The sequence below is a fragment of the Anser anser genome (assembly GCF_964211835.1).
Source record: "Anser anser genome assembly, chromosome: 1".
Lineage (NCBI taxonomy): Eukaryota > Metazoa > Chordata > Aves > Anseriformes > Anatidae > Anser > Anser anser.
The window spans coordinates 179615890-179633748 of NC_139720.1; the positions used below are offsets into that span (position 1 = coordinate 179615890).

The window sequence follows — 17859 nt, forward strand, 5'->3', positions numbered from 1 at the left end:
TTTCCCCTCTGGCATCTAACAAGGCCATGCCTTGTTAGGCATCACCCTGAGGTGATCAGACCTGAAACAGTCAGGGCAAGCTTCACAATCCACGTGCAAAGCATTTTCCTTGCTTGCCTAAATCTGGTATTGTTCTTCTTGAGAGACTCATCTCTAATATTATAATCCACAATGGCAAATAAATGTACACATCTCATTGATTACTAGAATGACTGCAGTGAAATTGCTTCCTCAAAGTCTTTCCATCGTCTTTCTTAGCTCTGCACATGTAATTTTCCACTCTATTGTACTTGCTCTGAACTCCGCTTTGAAGAGCTTTTCCATTTACTGAAATACTAAACAGTCACAACAATTTATTTGCACTTCTATTGTGCCTGCCTTCCCCCAGAGAATATCAACACAAATTACAAACATCAGTGATTTTAGCCTCCATTCACTCCAGCAATATAATCCCCAGTGTACAGATGAGGAAGCTAAAGCATGGCTTGTCCAAAGTCATATAGAAAACTCACTCCAGAAATCACTGGTGTCTTAAGGATGCTGGAGGCCATGGGTACCATGAGCACGTGCAGCAGAAAACTCCCTGTACACGCAGTGAGACCAGTTCCCTGAGAAAGGGGTGAGGATTTACTCTATCTGAGTCTCCACATATACAGAGCCACTGTCCAGAAGCCTATTTGGCTGGAAGGCTGCTTTTGAAGGAACAGCCCAGAACCTGGGCCTCATGGTGCCATAAATTAAGACAGCACAGCCAAAAGTAAAAGGCTAATTCCTGGGCTTTACACTCAGGTCCCTGCCTGCAGGAAATTTTAGGCTAAAATAAAGAAAGCAGTGTGCGCATCGCCAGAAACTTTTCATTTCAGTTTGTCTTCATCCTCATTTCAGTTTGTCTTCCTCCTCATGTCAGCATCATCCCATGATGTAAACAAGACACCTGTACCATGCAAAACTTTAATGATCCCCTAAAATAGATCCCATAAATGAATGTTAAACTTCTGTGGTTTGGGGGTTGTGTATGTATGTATATATATATATGTATAATCTTTTAAAACAGGGAGAAAAAGGGACTACAAGACTCATGGGACACTCAGCTACCATTACAGGAACACACATAATGTGGGTGTCTATATTCTTTCCACCCCTAACTCTCACCAGCTGTCTGGAAACAATGTCATAGGCATCATTAGAACTGAATCCAGCTTGCTGATACTGGACCCTAATTTAAACTTTAAATATTGGGCTTATGATGAAGCAGTCCTCCTAAGTTATATCCATACATAGCAACTATGGAAAGACTTTGAAAGGGAGATTATCTGTCCAACTCAAGTACCCAAATGTAGACTGACTACGTAACTTTTCAGAGGTTTAACAGAAACACCTATAACTCCCAAATACTTACACAGAGAATATCCTTATTAAATAATAATAATAATAATATTTTTTTTAAAGTTACTTACTATAAAAGGATTGTTTTACACACAGCTTGACATTTAAGCTGATATTAAATACATAAATTGGGAGGACTAGGCCTTACCTTTATTTAATATGCTGAGTTAAGTTTCTTTTTACATCTATTTCAAGCAAAAACATAGTCCAAAATGGTTTCTGTATAAGTGAAATTTGAGTTTCTGTTCAGTCTATTCAGTAAAAATGATTATGTAGCCAACATTTTAAGCATGAATACTGTGGGAGCTGAATTTTCAGTCTTTCTTTTACAATGTTAAGCGTTACAGAGAATAGTGTCATCTTCTTATTATAGCTGAATTCACACTGTGCTAGTTATATAAGTTGTCTGCTCACACATCGGAAATAGAGCTACCCTGAAAATGTAGGTGAATAATAGATTTGATAAAATATGTTGTTTTCACGTGATAGAAAGTATGTAAATTTGATTTTCATTTATTTGACATTTCATCTGAAAAAAACAGGAATGAAACTTTCCAAATGGCACAACGTTTCATTTCAACATTTTCAAAAGGAATCTTTTGCATTTTTTATTTTGAAAGGGTTTTTCATATCAAAATTGACCTCATTTAAAAATAAGGAAATTCAACCGTATATGAAACATGTGGTTTAGTTGGCTACACATTTTAGTTATGCCAATATGGAACAAATCACATCATTTGTGGGTGTCTGCTTCTCCTTCCCCACCCACCCCCACCCCACCCACCCTCCAATAAAAGAGAGGAGAGGCACTCCACTTTCATGTGAGTTGAGCTATTTTTTTTTCCTCATGATTTTATGACTCAACCCTCAAACTGTTAATTCTGTTAATTGTTGTTTTCTCATTAGAAACAAAACCTTTGGGTCAGATTCATTTCATCTAAATTAAGTCTCTGAATGCAAACAGTAAAATTCAGACACTTACATTTAGGTGTCCAACATGTAGGTCTCTACACACGAGGTGGGATCCCGAGGCCAACTGAATACAGCTAATGGACTCCAGTGAGGTACTGAGCACAATCTGGAGTAAACACATGCACCTGATCAGCTAAAGAAATCCCAAGTTTTACTGACCACAATGACTGAGGACCACATGTTCAGGGATTCACTTGCCCACCATGTAAGCACCTAGGGCCATTTGAGATGCCTTAGAAGAGATACATATGATACAGGGGTTACAGGAAAAGTGCCTCACTGAACAGGTGGAGGTAGAACAGAATACCATAAGATACCTCAGATGGTCCTAGAGATATCAGGAAGAGCAACAGAATGAAGCTTTCTATGCTTAATCTAATCCATTTAGCACGCCACAATACTTCATAGTGTTATCCAGCCTACTTATTATTTCATGTTTTTCCTTAAGGAGCAGATGAGTCATGGTTAGATGGTCCCTAACTCTAGTGCCTATACATCTAGCTTAGACTAAATACATCCTCTAAATTGATAAAGATGCATAAAATAAATTCTGTTCCATCTAATTAATGTGGCTCACAGTACAATAATGTGTCAACTTTGCATATTCACAGCAAACTCATCACACTGAGAGAACTACGAATGAAACACAGCCAGTGCTTCATAAGCTTGTGCTAACATTTCACAAAAAATAAAAATCAGTTTAGTTCTGTAATTGAAGTACCCATGCCAAATTATTTGCTCTGTTAAAATAAAACTACTCATTATAGCATCATAGACAGCACTTAGTTTCGCTCATGGAAGCCCGGGCAGTGATCTGACTAGTACCTGGGAGATTCACATTGTCAGCTTTAGGCATCCCAATTGAAGTGCCTGAATTAGGAAGCCAATTTCCCCAGACTCCCTGCATAATCCACAGAGAAAGAGCAGACTTAAGAGAAATTCCACAGATTTAAGAGCCCTCCCAATCTTACAGACACTTAAAATCAGTAATAAATTAATTCAGTTGCTCTCATATGGGTAATTAGGGCACGATGCCCTTGGGTATTGTGGCTATCAGATAGGAAGGAAACCCTCACCTATCTGAAACTGCTGTAGGGCAAGGCACAGTACTCTCATGCACCTCAGACATCTCTAGACCTAGGCAACGTTAAGGTCTAAGTGACGTCCTGCTTCACCCCAAAATTCCCTGAAATTTAATTACCCATGCGTGCTGAAAAGGACCTCTGTTTTGAAGCTAAGCATTTATTGTCTGCCCAAAGCTCTATTTCCATCCACGATTAGGCAGACAGGTGACGTTCAGAAGACTAAGTCTCTTGGAAAAGCTCATTTTTTTCTGGTCTGGCAGAAATTCCATGCGAAGCCAAACATCCCTCTTGCTGAAAAGGCTTTTTGATGGTAGCAGAAAAAGGTAATGTAATGATTTAACAGTAATATTTGAAATTCACTTCACTGTGTTGGGACCTGTTCCCCCCACAATTGCCTCCCCCTTGTCTGGACTGAACAATCCCCCTGATGTAACTATGGAGGTCCTTGAGATGTGCACCATATTTGGGACAAAATAACACTATTATCATACAAATGATGCTGAAGAGCTGCCTCTGTTGTGCAGGCTACACTAAAAAATGAATGAAAAAAAAAGATTAGATTCTGTGAGATCCTTCCTTGCAGGAACAATGTATTGTAAAGCAGATTTGCTTCATTTCCTTCAAAATCCCTCAGATAATGCAGGACAACGCTTTTCAATAGTTCCCACTATATGCACTGCGTGTCTAAGTAAATGGGAACATGGTACACTTCAGAAATCATTGTAAAGAATTACTGTTTATCTGGATAAGGAAGGGTAGTCTTGGGACCTGATTATGCCTCCTGATCCAAATACATTGAAAACTCTGTTCTCATTTTCACATTCCTCAAGTAGCAAAACTTGACATCTGTGCAAAAACTGTCCTGCTGAACAAAAAAATATGGCTGCTGGTGCAACTAAAAGGGCTGGAGTTTGTTGTTAATGAAACTTTCACCACATTTTTATCTGTCTTTCAGAGGAGTTTGTGGTTATTGTTTTTTTAAAGTTCCCACAGGAAAACTCGGTGGTTTTATCTGCACTTTGAGGGTCATGTAAAAGGTTGGGGCATGTTTGAATGCCGAAGAAATTATTCAGAATGCAGATTTCTAAACGAGAGTGATTATTTACTCAGAACAATTGAGCCTGGGCGTAAAAGCCAGGAAGCACATATACAGCGAGAGGGCTAGATGCCAGCTCTACGTGCTCACTGCCTATCTGGGTTTCTGAGCAGCCGTATCTCTTGGCCAGTGACATTAATGAGGGTTGAGGATTTTCATCATCTCACAGGCTCTGACTGCTGCAGGGCTGTTTGCAACAACCGTCCTGGGGTCTGCATGCTTGCCATAGTTCATGGAAATACGGCAGAGGGGATATATCACCTTGCACCTGGACCTCTGCTCTAGCCTGAAATGCATGGTACTGGTTCTGATTGCTGTTATATCTCTTTAACACTAGAGCTGCCACAGTCACAGTTATCTTGCATGACTTGACGGTATCCTGGCAACAATCTTCGTTAAAGGACGATAACACCGAATTTTCCTAAACAGCCTTCCCATCCTGTATAACCTCAAACACATGCACAGAACACGTCTGCTATCTCCCTGCAAGATTTGTATCTGTTTCATGTAGAGAAATGCTAAAGTCAATCATTTGGTCATTTGTGTAGTGAAATCAGTTGTCAGCTGTAGTGCAGAGCAGGCTGCGAGACGTGCTGATACCATTATGCACAAAGAGCAGGTATTGAAACGATGTAGCGTTCAGCTCTGCCTCCTAGAGATTCCCCACTGCACAAAGCAGAGTAATATAATTGTTAAGAATGGAGGGATACATTTTCAGAGTGCTTGGCTCAGCAGTTTTTTTTCCTGACTCTGATTAAAGTTAATGGGAGTTGTGCAGCTGAAACCCATGGATTGCAAATGGCTTGATGTCACAATACAGCTGCAAATGAATGCAGGACTGTGAAGAGTCAGGTACAAAATGGCAATTTTTGCTCTGTTTAACCGCCTTCTCTTTTCCAGCTCTCAGCACATTAACCACTTCTCTGCTGATCATGCCTGCAATGTCTAAAAGCAAGTGGTGCTCTTTGGAGCACCCTCTTTCAACAGTAAATACAGTTACTGGTACCTGTGGTAAAACCTATCTTGTGTTTTGTGCCCTGAAGTAGTAGGTTTTACAGTCTGAGCTAATGAAGGATGGGTTTCATCCTGTTGTAGTCTACTAATAAAATAATTCCTCAATGAGATACGTGAAGTATTAATGCCTGGGAAGGGAATCTTCCAGAAGTGTTGCCATTAAACCCTATTCAGTGCGTTGTTGAATTAACAGCATTTTTCACCACATGAAACTTCCATGGTTTATGGGCACACAGTACTGCCTGGCCAAAAGTACTTCACACAATTATTTTACAAGTTGTAAACACATACTATTTATTTAAAGGGAAAATGTGCTAAAAGCTTACTTAATAAAGTATTTAAGTGCCAGGAAACTTTAGTCAAGCATTATTTCTTTTGAAGACTATGAGTCCAGAAACCCAGCAGTCTGTCCACGTCCCAGTTAACAGTTCATCCCTAGCTTCTTTCAAAGCCAAGACATTCAAGCACATCTTTCTGTTTTGGTAACATCCCTGTATTTACAGCTGTCACTTTTATCCTGTTAATGTCAATCTTCAGACTGCCTTGGACACACAGCTTAGGACCGCCTGTCCAATACCTCACCATGTGAGGTATTGTCAGTGGAAAAACTTGTAGCTCATGATCTCCAGATACATTTCACTCATAACTCAGTTTCCCAGGCTATGAAAAAGTATATCCATGACCTGCTTGTGTGTCACAGAAATCCCAGTGCTGGAAGCTGAAGCCAAACACCAAAAGAGCTATGCTACTAAATAACAGAGGATGAGGAACCAAGCTGGACTGCTGACCATCTACATGGTGTTTCCTCACTCCCTGGATCTGCTTTGAAACTCTCCACGTAGATTTCTTCACAACCCAGCTATAGAAGAGATGGGGAAGTTCTCACCAGTATGGACCAGTGTCAGTCTTTGCCACCTGAAATCAATTTATTTCCCTTGCAATCTAGACAGAGATAGATTTTGTTTTTTCTGAGGGTTGCAAAAACATGTTTTTGTGATCTGCTTAAGAATCCACAATACCATCTTCAGGAGGTGAATCAGTGCACTTTAAAAGCCATTGATTTACAAATCTAACTGTATTAAAATGCTTGTAGGAAAACTGTTTTGCAAAAGAAAGAAGTTCTGTGCTCATATTTCTCCATATGGAAGAAAGAAGAGGTAACACTCAATAAAATTAAAAATCAACAGAAGATCCTTCTTTAGTCTCGAGGTTCTAATGTTGTGACCATTGCCCCAGATTCTGGACATCATTCCAGAAGAACAGAACAACAAAAAAATAATTGCCATCCTTCCTGAGCCTGATTCCGTGCCTGCAGAGGTACCTTTGAATCTCTGGGCCACTTCTCTTACTGGCATTACAAGGGGAAAAGCAGAAATTAGTATGAGCTAGGGGAAAGAGAAAATACTCCTATCTCCCACAGAGAACAGTCACACAGTTAAAGCCCCAAGGCCCTCGATAAGAAGACATCAAAGAATCACTTCCAAAACATAATCCGGTTCCCAAAGATTTGCACTAAGAAATCCCTGCAGGAGCTGGTGATGCCAGAAGCAGGACCAACTCCCATTCCAGTTCCCGTCCTGTGTGGCAGGGCACAGCATGAAGCTGCACAGGCTGCACCCCAAAGTTTCTAAGGGAGTCACGTTGCTTGAAGGGAAAACACCACAGCAGTTTCCTCAAGGGGAGGAAAGCTGTGAAAGAAGTGCTTTGCAGATAAAAAGATCTTTCACAACTTACAGCTGACTTTCTCTCCTTCCCCATTTATAAAGTCACAGAATTTAACAGTAGTATGAGGGGCACTATTATATCTTCCCCTTCTTCACATTGAGGTTTCCATGCTAAATTATTGGTAGTGAAAGCCTCTGTGATCCACACATAAAAGACACTATATGAAGAGCTAATCATTATTATTTCCACTTAAAAGAGCCAAGCAAATCTCTTCACCCTTGAAAACACACCTAAAAGGGAAATGCAGGAAATGTTAAACCAAGGTGCATTTGATCACTCCAAACTTTTCTGAGTTCCAAAGAGCCAGCGTCTTTAACGTCACTGTTTCTTGGGGGTATTTTTCATCACAATAAAACGATTCAGCAGAGAATGTTTCCATTCAAAACGTTTCAAATTGCTTTCCTGTCAAATGTATAAAAAGTCCTGCATTATGCATAAGAAGGATTTGTACCTCAGCTTTGCTAACATAAACAGTATTTCCAGCATAGGCAACTGATAGAACAGGTTAATGCTCTGGGGTTTGTTCATAATACAGATGGTAATGATTTGTGCTGCCTGTGTATGTGCTTCCCACATAAACATCAAGACCTGAGTTCTTTTATGCCTATCTTTTGAATGTTGATCTTCCCTCACACAAGCAACGGCAGCAACCCTACACCACCTCCGTTTTTCCAGAGACTTCTTTGGCCCATCCTGATTACAGATCAGGAGATAAATAATTGAGTCATGTGTATGCATGTAAAATTAGCCAAGAACCAAGCAGGTTATCAAAGCTAGAGCCCACTGGGTAGAGCCACAGAAAGAATTCCCGTCTCTGGTTGCAGGGTGCCCAGCACAGAGGAAAGTGCCTGTTGATGTACCCACACCATGCTGAGCATGCCATGGAGTGGGCTGTCAGGTATTTCTAAGCAAGCTGGGCCATCTGTGTTGCACAGTGCTTGTGCTCAGGAAGCAAGTAGTCACATTAGCATAGCCTGCGAGCCAGGTGCTCCTGTTAGCATCATGCTAAAAGAGCTATCCTATTTTTTTCAGCCTAAAGGAGCTGTCTGTTCTGCCAAATGGAAGAGGGCAAAGAGATCTCTGCCTTTGGTCCAAGAGGCACTTGCAGCTTTACGTCCTCTCAGCGTAGGGCCAAGTGTCACTGTAAGGAGTTGCACCACAGGGCACAGACACATCCGTGGTTCCCCACGCAACCCGATAAGAGACCTGAGCTTCTAAAAGGAGGATGCAGAACAACTGACACGCTCAGACAGACAGAAAGAAATGACAAAGACTAAAATCCGCTAGTCAGTTGTTCCTACAATACTAGGAGCCATAGCCAAGCCCTGTACAATAGAGCACATGGACCTTGGCCCCCAAGACAGCACCAGCAGGGAATAACACAGGAGATGGGTGCAGGGCTTAGCTGCAGATTCCCCACCCCTCCTCTGAAAAGAAGGGCTATGAAGATGATTAGAGGACTGGAGCACCTGTCGTACGAGGACAGTCTGAGAGAACTGGGCTTGTTTAGACTGGAAAGGAAAAGATTGAGGGGAGACTTCATCAATGTCTATAAACATCTGAGGGGAGGGTGTCAAGAGGATGCAGCCGGTCTCTTTTCAGTTGTGCCCAGGGACAGAATGAGAGGCAATGGACACAAACTGAAGCACAGGAGGTTCCCGCTGAATATGAGGGAGCACTTTACTGTGAGGGTGACAGAGCACTGGAACAGGTTGCCCAGAGAGGTTGTGGAGTCTCCTTCTCCGGAGATATTCAAAACCCGCCTGGATGCCATCTTGTGCAGTGCTCTAGGTGAACCTGCTCAGCACGGGGGTTGGACCAGATGATCTGAAGTCCCTTCCAACCTTGGCCATTCTGTGATTCTGCAAAAACTGTATGACCTCAAAGGCAGGAATGCAATATTTCTGAAGCCTGATCAATAATGGCAACCTACTTCTGCTGTGTCTCTCTTATGAAAAGAAAGTCCCATGTCTTTCTGCTGTACTTTAGGCAGATTATGTGTATTTCATGCATACCATTCATGAACTTTAGGTACACCAGGCAAACCTTGGGACTGTCCATGCTCAGGGGAATTGCTTGGTCTAGAACATTAACCTCCTTTTTGCTTCTTCTCTTATTTTGTCCTTAGTGCTTTCTTTCAAAACAGATAGGGCCCAGCCCAAACAACAATACAAAAGATGGTCCCAGTTCAATAAGTTCTGCATGAGATTTGCAGGTAACTGGTACATTCTTCTTAAAGATGATGAAAAGAATTGTAGGTTGACTGAAAGACCAACACAAATTTTATAGGATTTAGAAAACATGACCTAGGAGAAAGGGGTGGGAAACTGGGATTTCTTCCCTTTATCTAGAACAGAGAAAACACCGTAGACATGTAAAAGCATTTTCCACCATGTAAATGGTTCTTATACAGATAAGAGTTAACTATGCTTTGAATCTGTTGCAGACAGAACACAAAAACATTACCAAGCTTTAGGTTAAAATAGTCCAGAGGAGGGATTATCACCAGCACACTTTTCTGAAGCCTCTGCTATTGGCCAATATTATGTACAGGATGCTGGGCAGCTGAGCCTATGGTCTGAGCAACAACCATGCTTATCTTTTTAAATCTGCTTAATTTGCAGCAGATAAGATTTATGAAAGATTTCCTAGTTTTGAGGGTAGTTAAGTGCTTAAAGAGGCCACCTAGGGAGACTGTTAAATCTCCATCGTTAGAGGTTTTAAAGAACAGATTACACAAACATCTGTCAGGGGCAGCTCAGACCTATGTGATCCTGCCTTCAAACAGAAGGGTGGACAAGATCTCCTGGGATCTCTGTCCAGGATTCTGCCTCTCTTCTACACAGTTCCAGCTAGAAGCTTTGTACCTGGGTGTCGTCCTGAAGTGACACTTCTGCCATGGGTGCATTCACTAGTTATATAGCAGTATTGTCCATCTCCTTCCTTCTCCAGAATAGTACATGTAACAAAGGCAGAGATGTATGTGGGATAAGGCTGGATCCCACTACTGCTTAGGAAACACAGAAGTTAAGTTTGGGAGCTGCTGTTCAGAGGACTGGCTCCGTTGCTGAGGAGGAGAAATGGTTTAAAGCCAGATTTGCCCTCATCTGTGGCCCAATGCCAAGTACAGCCCAACTGGCCTGGAGAATGTAGGCCAGTGGCAGGAGCCATTCCCTGAAGACTCAAACAGTTGCCCATGTAGCTTCCCTCACTCCATTTGCTTCCCTGTACATGGCTAACAGCTTGCAAACTGGCAGCAACCCAGGAAGCAGAGGGGAAGACAGGATTCCTGCTAGACACACACATTTGGCCTCACACGTGTTCACTTTTACAAAATGTAGCATTGTGACTCCTCAGTTCTGATCTCCCCAGACCCAGCTCTGGTACAAGCAAGTATTTTGATCTGTTAGAAGGAGAACTCCTGGTCTTGCAAAGTCACAGGTGTTTGGCAGAATGAAAAGGATCGTGCTGCAAGCTCTACATGCAGTGCACCCTTGTGCTGTTGGTGTCTGGCTCTCAAAGAGCAACCATCATGCAGTCACAAAAATGCAAAGGAAGAAAGGAAAGCAATCTAATATTTACAGGCAAAGTGATCCTACCCCACAACATACAAATTTAGGGAAGCATTGTAGCTACATTATGTGCACATAACTATTGAAACACAGTTTCCATCAGAATGTTTACACAGTTGTCGGCAAGCATATTGTTTGCCTACTTTTCAAAGCCAATTTATATGCAGCACACGTAGCAGCATGCATGAAAATTCAGACAAAAACACAGATGCATACAACAAGCCCTGGCCAGCTATTGCTTCTGTTTATTGTTTGTTGCTCATAAGTGCCTAGGAGAGAGAAGGAAGGTAGCAGCCCGCTGTGCTAGGCACTGTACCACCTCAAACTAAGACAGGTATTTCCCTCGAGGAACATATAATCTCCATTTAAGACAAGATATGAGTGTAACAGAGAGTGAGGGAGTGACATACGGGAATGAATAATAAGAGAATTTATATGTGCCAACTTCATGCTCGCATGTGCCAGCTAATTGAATACATGATGCAAATAAATACCCGTCTGCTACTGAAGGCAACAAGTTAGCTGTAATCAGTTGGCAGTTTATCAGGAGCTTCACAGAAGAAGTCGGTCTTGGTGAGAAATTTGGAGCAGCCCGGGAAAGCTGATAGATAGATTTGTCTGGAGAGGGCATTGCAGAGAAAAGTGTCAGTGTGGGTGAAAGGGAAGGGTGTGTGACAAGGGAACAAGTAGATGAAGGAGGTTGGTATCATTTAGGCAGCCAGGCAGGGAGTGCTCAGGTAATGGGGTGTCTCGGACGGAAGGATGTGAAACTCATGGAACAAAGAAAAAAGAGTTTGCATCTAACCTGGGGGGGAGGGGGGGGAGGGGTGAAGAGCTGTGAAAGGAAGGCCTGCAAAAGGCAAAAGAGGATGAATTTGTCCCTGCCCTTTGAACAAACCTGAAGGGAATGAGGCCAGTGGGTGACAGGAAAGCCTGAGTGAAAAGGATCAGAGTGAAACTTCTGCCACTGCAGCCAAAAACGATGCCTAAGAAATGGTATGGAGTCACCAAATCAGTAGCAAGTGGTGCTGGGAAATAAGAGATGAGGACTTCTCCACGCTGAAGGAGGAAAGAGGGAAGAAAACATCTCCAGACAAAGCAGGAATAACGCTATCTACAGGAGAGGCAGCACCTGAGACAGAGAGTGAAGCATGCCCAAGGTCACACGTAATGGCCAGTTCAAGAGCATACTTCAATTTTAACAGCTAGCTGTACTGAACCACCGTCACCCAGGTTTCAAAAGGACAAGTTTAAGGGAAGCAGTGAAAAGATGTATTACTCCTTTTCATGAAGGGCTCTGAATGGTTTTGCAGAAGGCACCTCCCTCCCTGCATGTGCTTGTTGCACAAACTGCAGCCTTGTCCCTTGACTTAGGGGCCGAGAGTCAGGCGGTGTGAAAACCACTCATCAACAAAATTACACTGAAGTCGCTGTACTATAGTTGTCCATGTCACTGTGCAGACAGATATCCTCTCCTCCAAACTCTCTGGCAGGTACTATTTATGTTCAATATTGTTTATAATCCACAAAACCTCCACAGAGAGATGCCAAATCAATAGTCCAAGAGCTGGAATACAGTCATTTCATGCCTTTATTTTTCTATTTTTGAAATGACAGTGGTATTTCTACAACTCTGCAAAGGAGCAGTGCCACCTGCCAGGGCCATGGGACCACTAACAGCCCTGACTGTCCCTTCCCAGCCCCGTAGGGCTCCCCACACCCTGCCCAGCTGTATTGGGTTTACATGGCAAGGTTTTGGTAGCTGGGGGCTGCAGGGGTGGCCTCTGTGAGCAGGGCCCAGCAGCTGCCCCATGTTAGATAAGGGCCAGTTTCAGATGGCTCCAAAGGGACCTGTTTTCTGTGAGAACATATTTAAGAAAGGGGAAAAAAAATGCTGCACAACAGCAGCTGGGAGAGAGGAGTGAGAACCAGCCCTTGCAGTCCCCAAGGTCAGTGCAGCAGGAGGGCAGGAGGTGCTCCAGGCACACAGCAGCAGTTCCCCTGCGGCCTGTGGAGAGGCCCCTGGTGGAGCAGGCTGTCCCCCTGCAGCCCATGGGTCCCACACGGAGCAGATCTCCACACTGCAGCCCGTGGAGGAGCCCCCGCTGGAGCAGGTGGAGGTGGCCTGGAGGAGGCTGCGGCCCATGGAGAGCCCCCGCAGGAGCAGGCCCCGGGCCGGAGCTGCAGCCCATGGAGAGGAGCCCACGCAGGAGCAGGGGGTCTGGGGGGAGCTGCCATGAGATGCCCACTGCCCGGGGCTGGTGTCCTGCTCCTGACTGTGGTGGTGGGAGGGATCCTGCCTGCCTGGACCTGCCTTGATGTCCTTACAGCAAACCCCTATAGTGCCCAGTCCCTGGGAGGCCCTGCCACATCCTGGCACCAGCAGCCTGAGAAATATTGGGACAGGACAAAATCAAAGGATGAGCTCAGCCTTGCCCACCCTGAGCCAGCCCCTCTACACAATATATTTTAAGGTTTTCTGAGTGCAAGGATATTTCTGTTTTCCTTCTGATCCTGAGCTACCAATGTCTAATGTGATCGTATCTCATCTTCTCTGCAACAACATTATGTGGTACCCCGAAGAGACAGCTGTCACCACCATCTTCCCACCTCTGGGCCACCTAATTCAAACTCCAGCTGGAGCCCAGTGCCAGGTCACACTGGGGCTGGGACACACCACAACAGAGTATGACAGGCATCCTCAGCATCCCCACCTCCATTGCCACTGCAGAGACATCTGGCCCAGACACACTGCTTTTTCCAAAAAGGAGAAGGCCAGACCACAAGGGACCATCCATGGAAAGGACTGTGGGAATGGCGATTCATTGCCAGAATTAGTCACACCAGATCTCTCCCTAAAAGGTGGTGAGTCGAGGAGCCTCAGGGTCTGTGCCTATGGCATTTCTTGATAATAAGTGGAAAGCTGCTCACCTTTCAAGACACACAGATGTAGAGGAAAAAAATATATATTTTTTTTTTCAGCATTTTTTACTTTCTTTTTCAGCCAAACCCTTACTGGGGCTGTTATGGATTATTCACACAGCAGCCCTGCCTGTGCTGACTGATCAGATTACTGCACCAATGCCTCCATGGCTTTCAAATTCATTTCACAGGTTTCCAAGAAACAGATGCTGATACCTGATAACTGGCAGCACCTGGCTTCAAAACATGTCATCAGTTCATCAGCCTCTAATGTCTCAAGTAACATCCCAGCTTGGTGGAGAAATGTTACGCTAACCAGCTAACATATTTCAGTGTGGGGAAATAAAGCTCCTCTTATGTACTTGTTGACATACTGATTCACACCTTGGTGCTGTTGCTGGAGCTATTTAAGTACATGAAGCCTAAGTGAATACAACGATCCTGTTTCAAACGTTAGGTGAATCTGGCTTCCTATTGCATCCCCAGTTACCTACTTGTCACAAGCAGCTTCACATGACTCTAAAACACAGCTGAGATTCTTTGAAATACCTTTTAATTAAAAGAAAACTAATCATTTGTATATGTATTTTTTATTATCAGAAGACACAAACATGATTACATAGGTAATAGAAGAAAACAAACCACATGAACTACTTTCTTCATTATAGAGCTCTCAATTTCAGTATTTCAGCGTGTTTTCTAACATGATGAAGGTAAGACATCGATATAGTACACACACTCAAAAATTATTACACATTAGCCATTTAAAAAACAAACACCTATCCAACTAGTTTGACCAGAGTTCTGTTTTCCACAAGACCATTTACCTTGCTGTAACACAGAATGACGCAGGGAATTAACAGGACCGTACGCTAACAAGGCTCTCAGAAATCTAATTGCAGAATGGAAAAAATGTTTAATAGAGGCACATTAAAATACACACCTGTCATTCTCTAGCATTGCATGATATATACGCAATTGGCCCATAGCCAATGAGGTCAACAGAAGGATTTGAAGCAGATTACAAAAGGATAAAGGAAAGAAAAAGTGTTTCTTGCACTGTACTTCCAGGAAAGTGGAGCCATGATGACAACAAAACATGGCTTGACTGCAATAAGACCATCCATAAGGCCAGGTCTATGCACAAGGAGTTGATAAGGCCAACAGAGTGGGACAGAGAGAAAGACAGAGAAAGCCACACTGTCCGTTTGGTCCTGCAGGCACTCTGGGAAGCCACCTTGGTGTTGTGGCAGCTTTGGAGAGGACTGAGAGGCCAGGAGGCAGCCACAGGTGGGGCAGCTGCATCAGCAATGGCAGGGACAGTGAGCTCTATGCTGTCCCAGCCCAAATGCCTTCTTTTCACTCCCCATGGCACGACTTCAAACAGCAAAGTTCATTTTTACCCCCTCTCCTGAACCTTGAGCCAGCTTCTGCTGCATTCACCTAACAAATAGGTTGCTGTCTTCAGACTAAGTCCCATTTCCTATATTATTTTAAAGCTTCTATTAATTTCACTGAGGTCTCAATTCACTCTGACAAAGATCAGTGAAAATTCATTCTCAGTTTCTGAGTGTCTTGCCTGTGTTACAGCAGTGTATATTAGTGGTTAATTAGCTTCTCAGTCAGTGGATAGGCTGTATCCATCAATTTCTGTGAACAAAATGCACTAAATCTATGCAGTAAATCTACCCTTAGGCAGGACAATTGTAAAGCACTGAGCACCAATAAACACCAATCAAAATCTGAAGAGCCCAGTATTGCCAAACACTGCTGCCAATAATACAACTGATCAGAGCAGGCAATTTTTAAGGACAGTAATTAAAGTAATATATGTAACACCCACAAATACAGTACCTCAGATTAGACGAACCATAAAGTGGTGATAGCGTTGTCTAAAGGTATATCAGATCTCTTGTTTTAGTTGCTGCCAGTTCTATCAAATGCTTGTGTCATTGATGTACTAATGCTGAAATGTTATGTCATATCTTAGAAGGTAACCATCATTGTAAACATACAGTTTCTGATCTGTGGGGCTATAAGAAATACCCTGGATTGTATCTAACTTTTTATCCATGATGATACTAACACGACCTTCTTGGCCAGTACTTGTGTCGTACATGTAGAAGATTTCCTCTTTCCTAGTGCTTACTGTCCTTGTGGCATACAGAACACCACATAGCATGAAAGCATTAGAAACAGATGGCTTGTACTGTCTTGTATGCCAAGTATTTATCACATCAAGTGTGGTCTCATTGAGTTTGCTAATCACAATGTTGCCCATGTTATTTTCTGTTGAATATAATACCCACAACCCATTTTCATCTACAGCAAAATCTATGTCTTGCCATGATACACCTGCATATGAGAAACGGTTACCGGTAATGACATCTGGAAGTGCCTTGCTCAAAACTATTTTGTCTTTTGTTATATCGTACTTCACCATGTTTGTTGAAGAATAAGCATGATAGTACATAAAATTATTATAAAGAGCAGCACCACTTCCTTCTCCATATGTTATTCTTCTTTCATACATGGATTTAAACAGCAGCAAATCATCAAAGGTCTTATAAATTCTAAAATATTCTAAGTATCTCCCATTCGTATTCAATGGTGCAACCCAATAGACTTCCTTCTCTGGGTCAGAGGGAGAGTAATCTCTACCCCAGGAACCATATTTGTAGGAAAATCCTTTCCAGTTCAGCTTTACTACATAGGGCTGGCTAACATTCAGTAGTCCACCGTGAATGCAGGTACCTGCAATCAAAGAGAAAAAAGAATAGGTTTTCCAAATGTCATCACTAAAAGAGAGGTTTTGCATAGTGTAGCCTCTACAGTGTGCTTACAAGGGATTAGCTTTATGGCAAAGCACAGACATAAATTCACAGCTTCATGTGTAAAAAGCCTCATTTGGGACCATGGTCATCAACTGGATGTCACTAAGTGTTTCAAGTTGACTTAGAAAGTTATTAAAAGAAATATATATATATATCATTACAGAACATTTTGTGAGGAAAAAAAAAAAAAAAAAGATGGGGACATCCATCCTCAGGATTAATTTGCAGAAAGTAAGAGCTCACAGCACCTTTCCAGACAAGGGACAGATTTTTACCCATTCGATGCATGGTACACTTGGAAATCCCTTGATAAATACAATTTGAGAAGCATTTTAGGTTATTTTCTAGTTCAGTGGAACTGAGATTATTGGAGATAGGAAAGAGGAGCATCTGATTTCTGTGTATTTTGCTGAGGAGGGGAAGAAAGGAGAAACAGCAGCAGTATTTCCAGAGCCACATTTCAGATTAGCATTCTGCTGTCAGAATCACAGTTTTGCAACAGTGCCATCACAGCCACATGGTGCCTTCCACCTCAGGCCCTCAAAGAAATCTGCAAACAGTAACAATCACAGCCTAGGAAATATAGATAGATATTACTCCAAGTTTTAATTTGAAGCAGCTCTAAAGCGAATGTAATTTCAAGCTGAACTAGAACAGTTTTGTTTTCTGTACATCAACCATAAAGCCATTTTCAGGGTCATGAAAATATTCTTTTTTCTTTATTATTTTTTCCATTTTGCTACCCAAAATGTTCTACTTTTTGCACCTAAAGAATATTTTCCATGATGTGCTACTGAGCTGGGTAGAATTTGTTCCACATTTACTAGGAAAAAACAACAAAGTAGAATGAACATTCAATGACGATGAACAGTATTTGGAACAAAAATGTCCAAATGATATTATACACAAGAAATGCTTTCCCTTTACTCATAGTGAACATCAGTGACATTGGTTTCCTGATAAATTCTGACCACCATAAGTCACTAGTGAAAAAAATCCTCTAGACAGAAATGCCCATACACCTTCAATGAGTCTGAAGCTTCCACAGGCAAAAACAGTACACTTTTCTTCAAGTGTAAAAGCATTAGCTTTTGGTATGACTGCCACAGAAGGGTCCCAGACTTTTCATTGTAAGGATGTGTCCACTTGTAGTAATGGAGGCAGAGATATCAAGTGACTGGCATTAGCTCACAAGCTTAGTGGTACTCTGAGGTTTCCCAATTCAGTGAGGCGTTCCAGCCACCCAGCTGTCT

General features: G+C 42.5%; 1 protein-coding gene across 1 annotated transcript in view; it reads right to left on the reverse strand.

The window, feature by feature from the left end:
• Positions 1–14343: 14343 nt before the first annotated feature.
• Positions 14344–17859, reverse strand: part of OLFM4 (olfactomedin 4) — a 32054-nt gene continuing 28538 nt past the window's right edge. Inside the window, exon 7 of the mRNA XM_083821608.1 lies at positions 14344–16526. Coding sequence (XP_083677734.1) covers positions 15733–16526 — 794 coding nt within the window. The 3' untranslated portion in view covers positions 14344–15732. The remainder of the gene's footprint in view (positions 16527–17859) is intronic.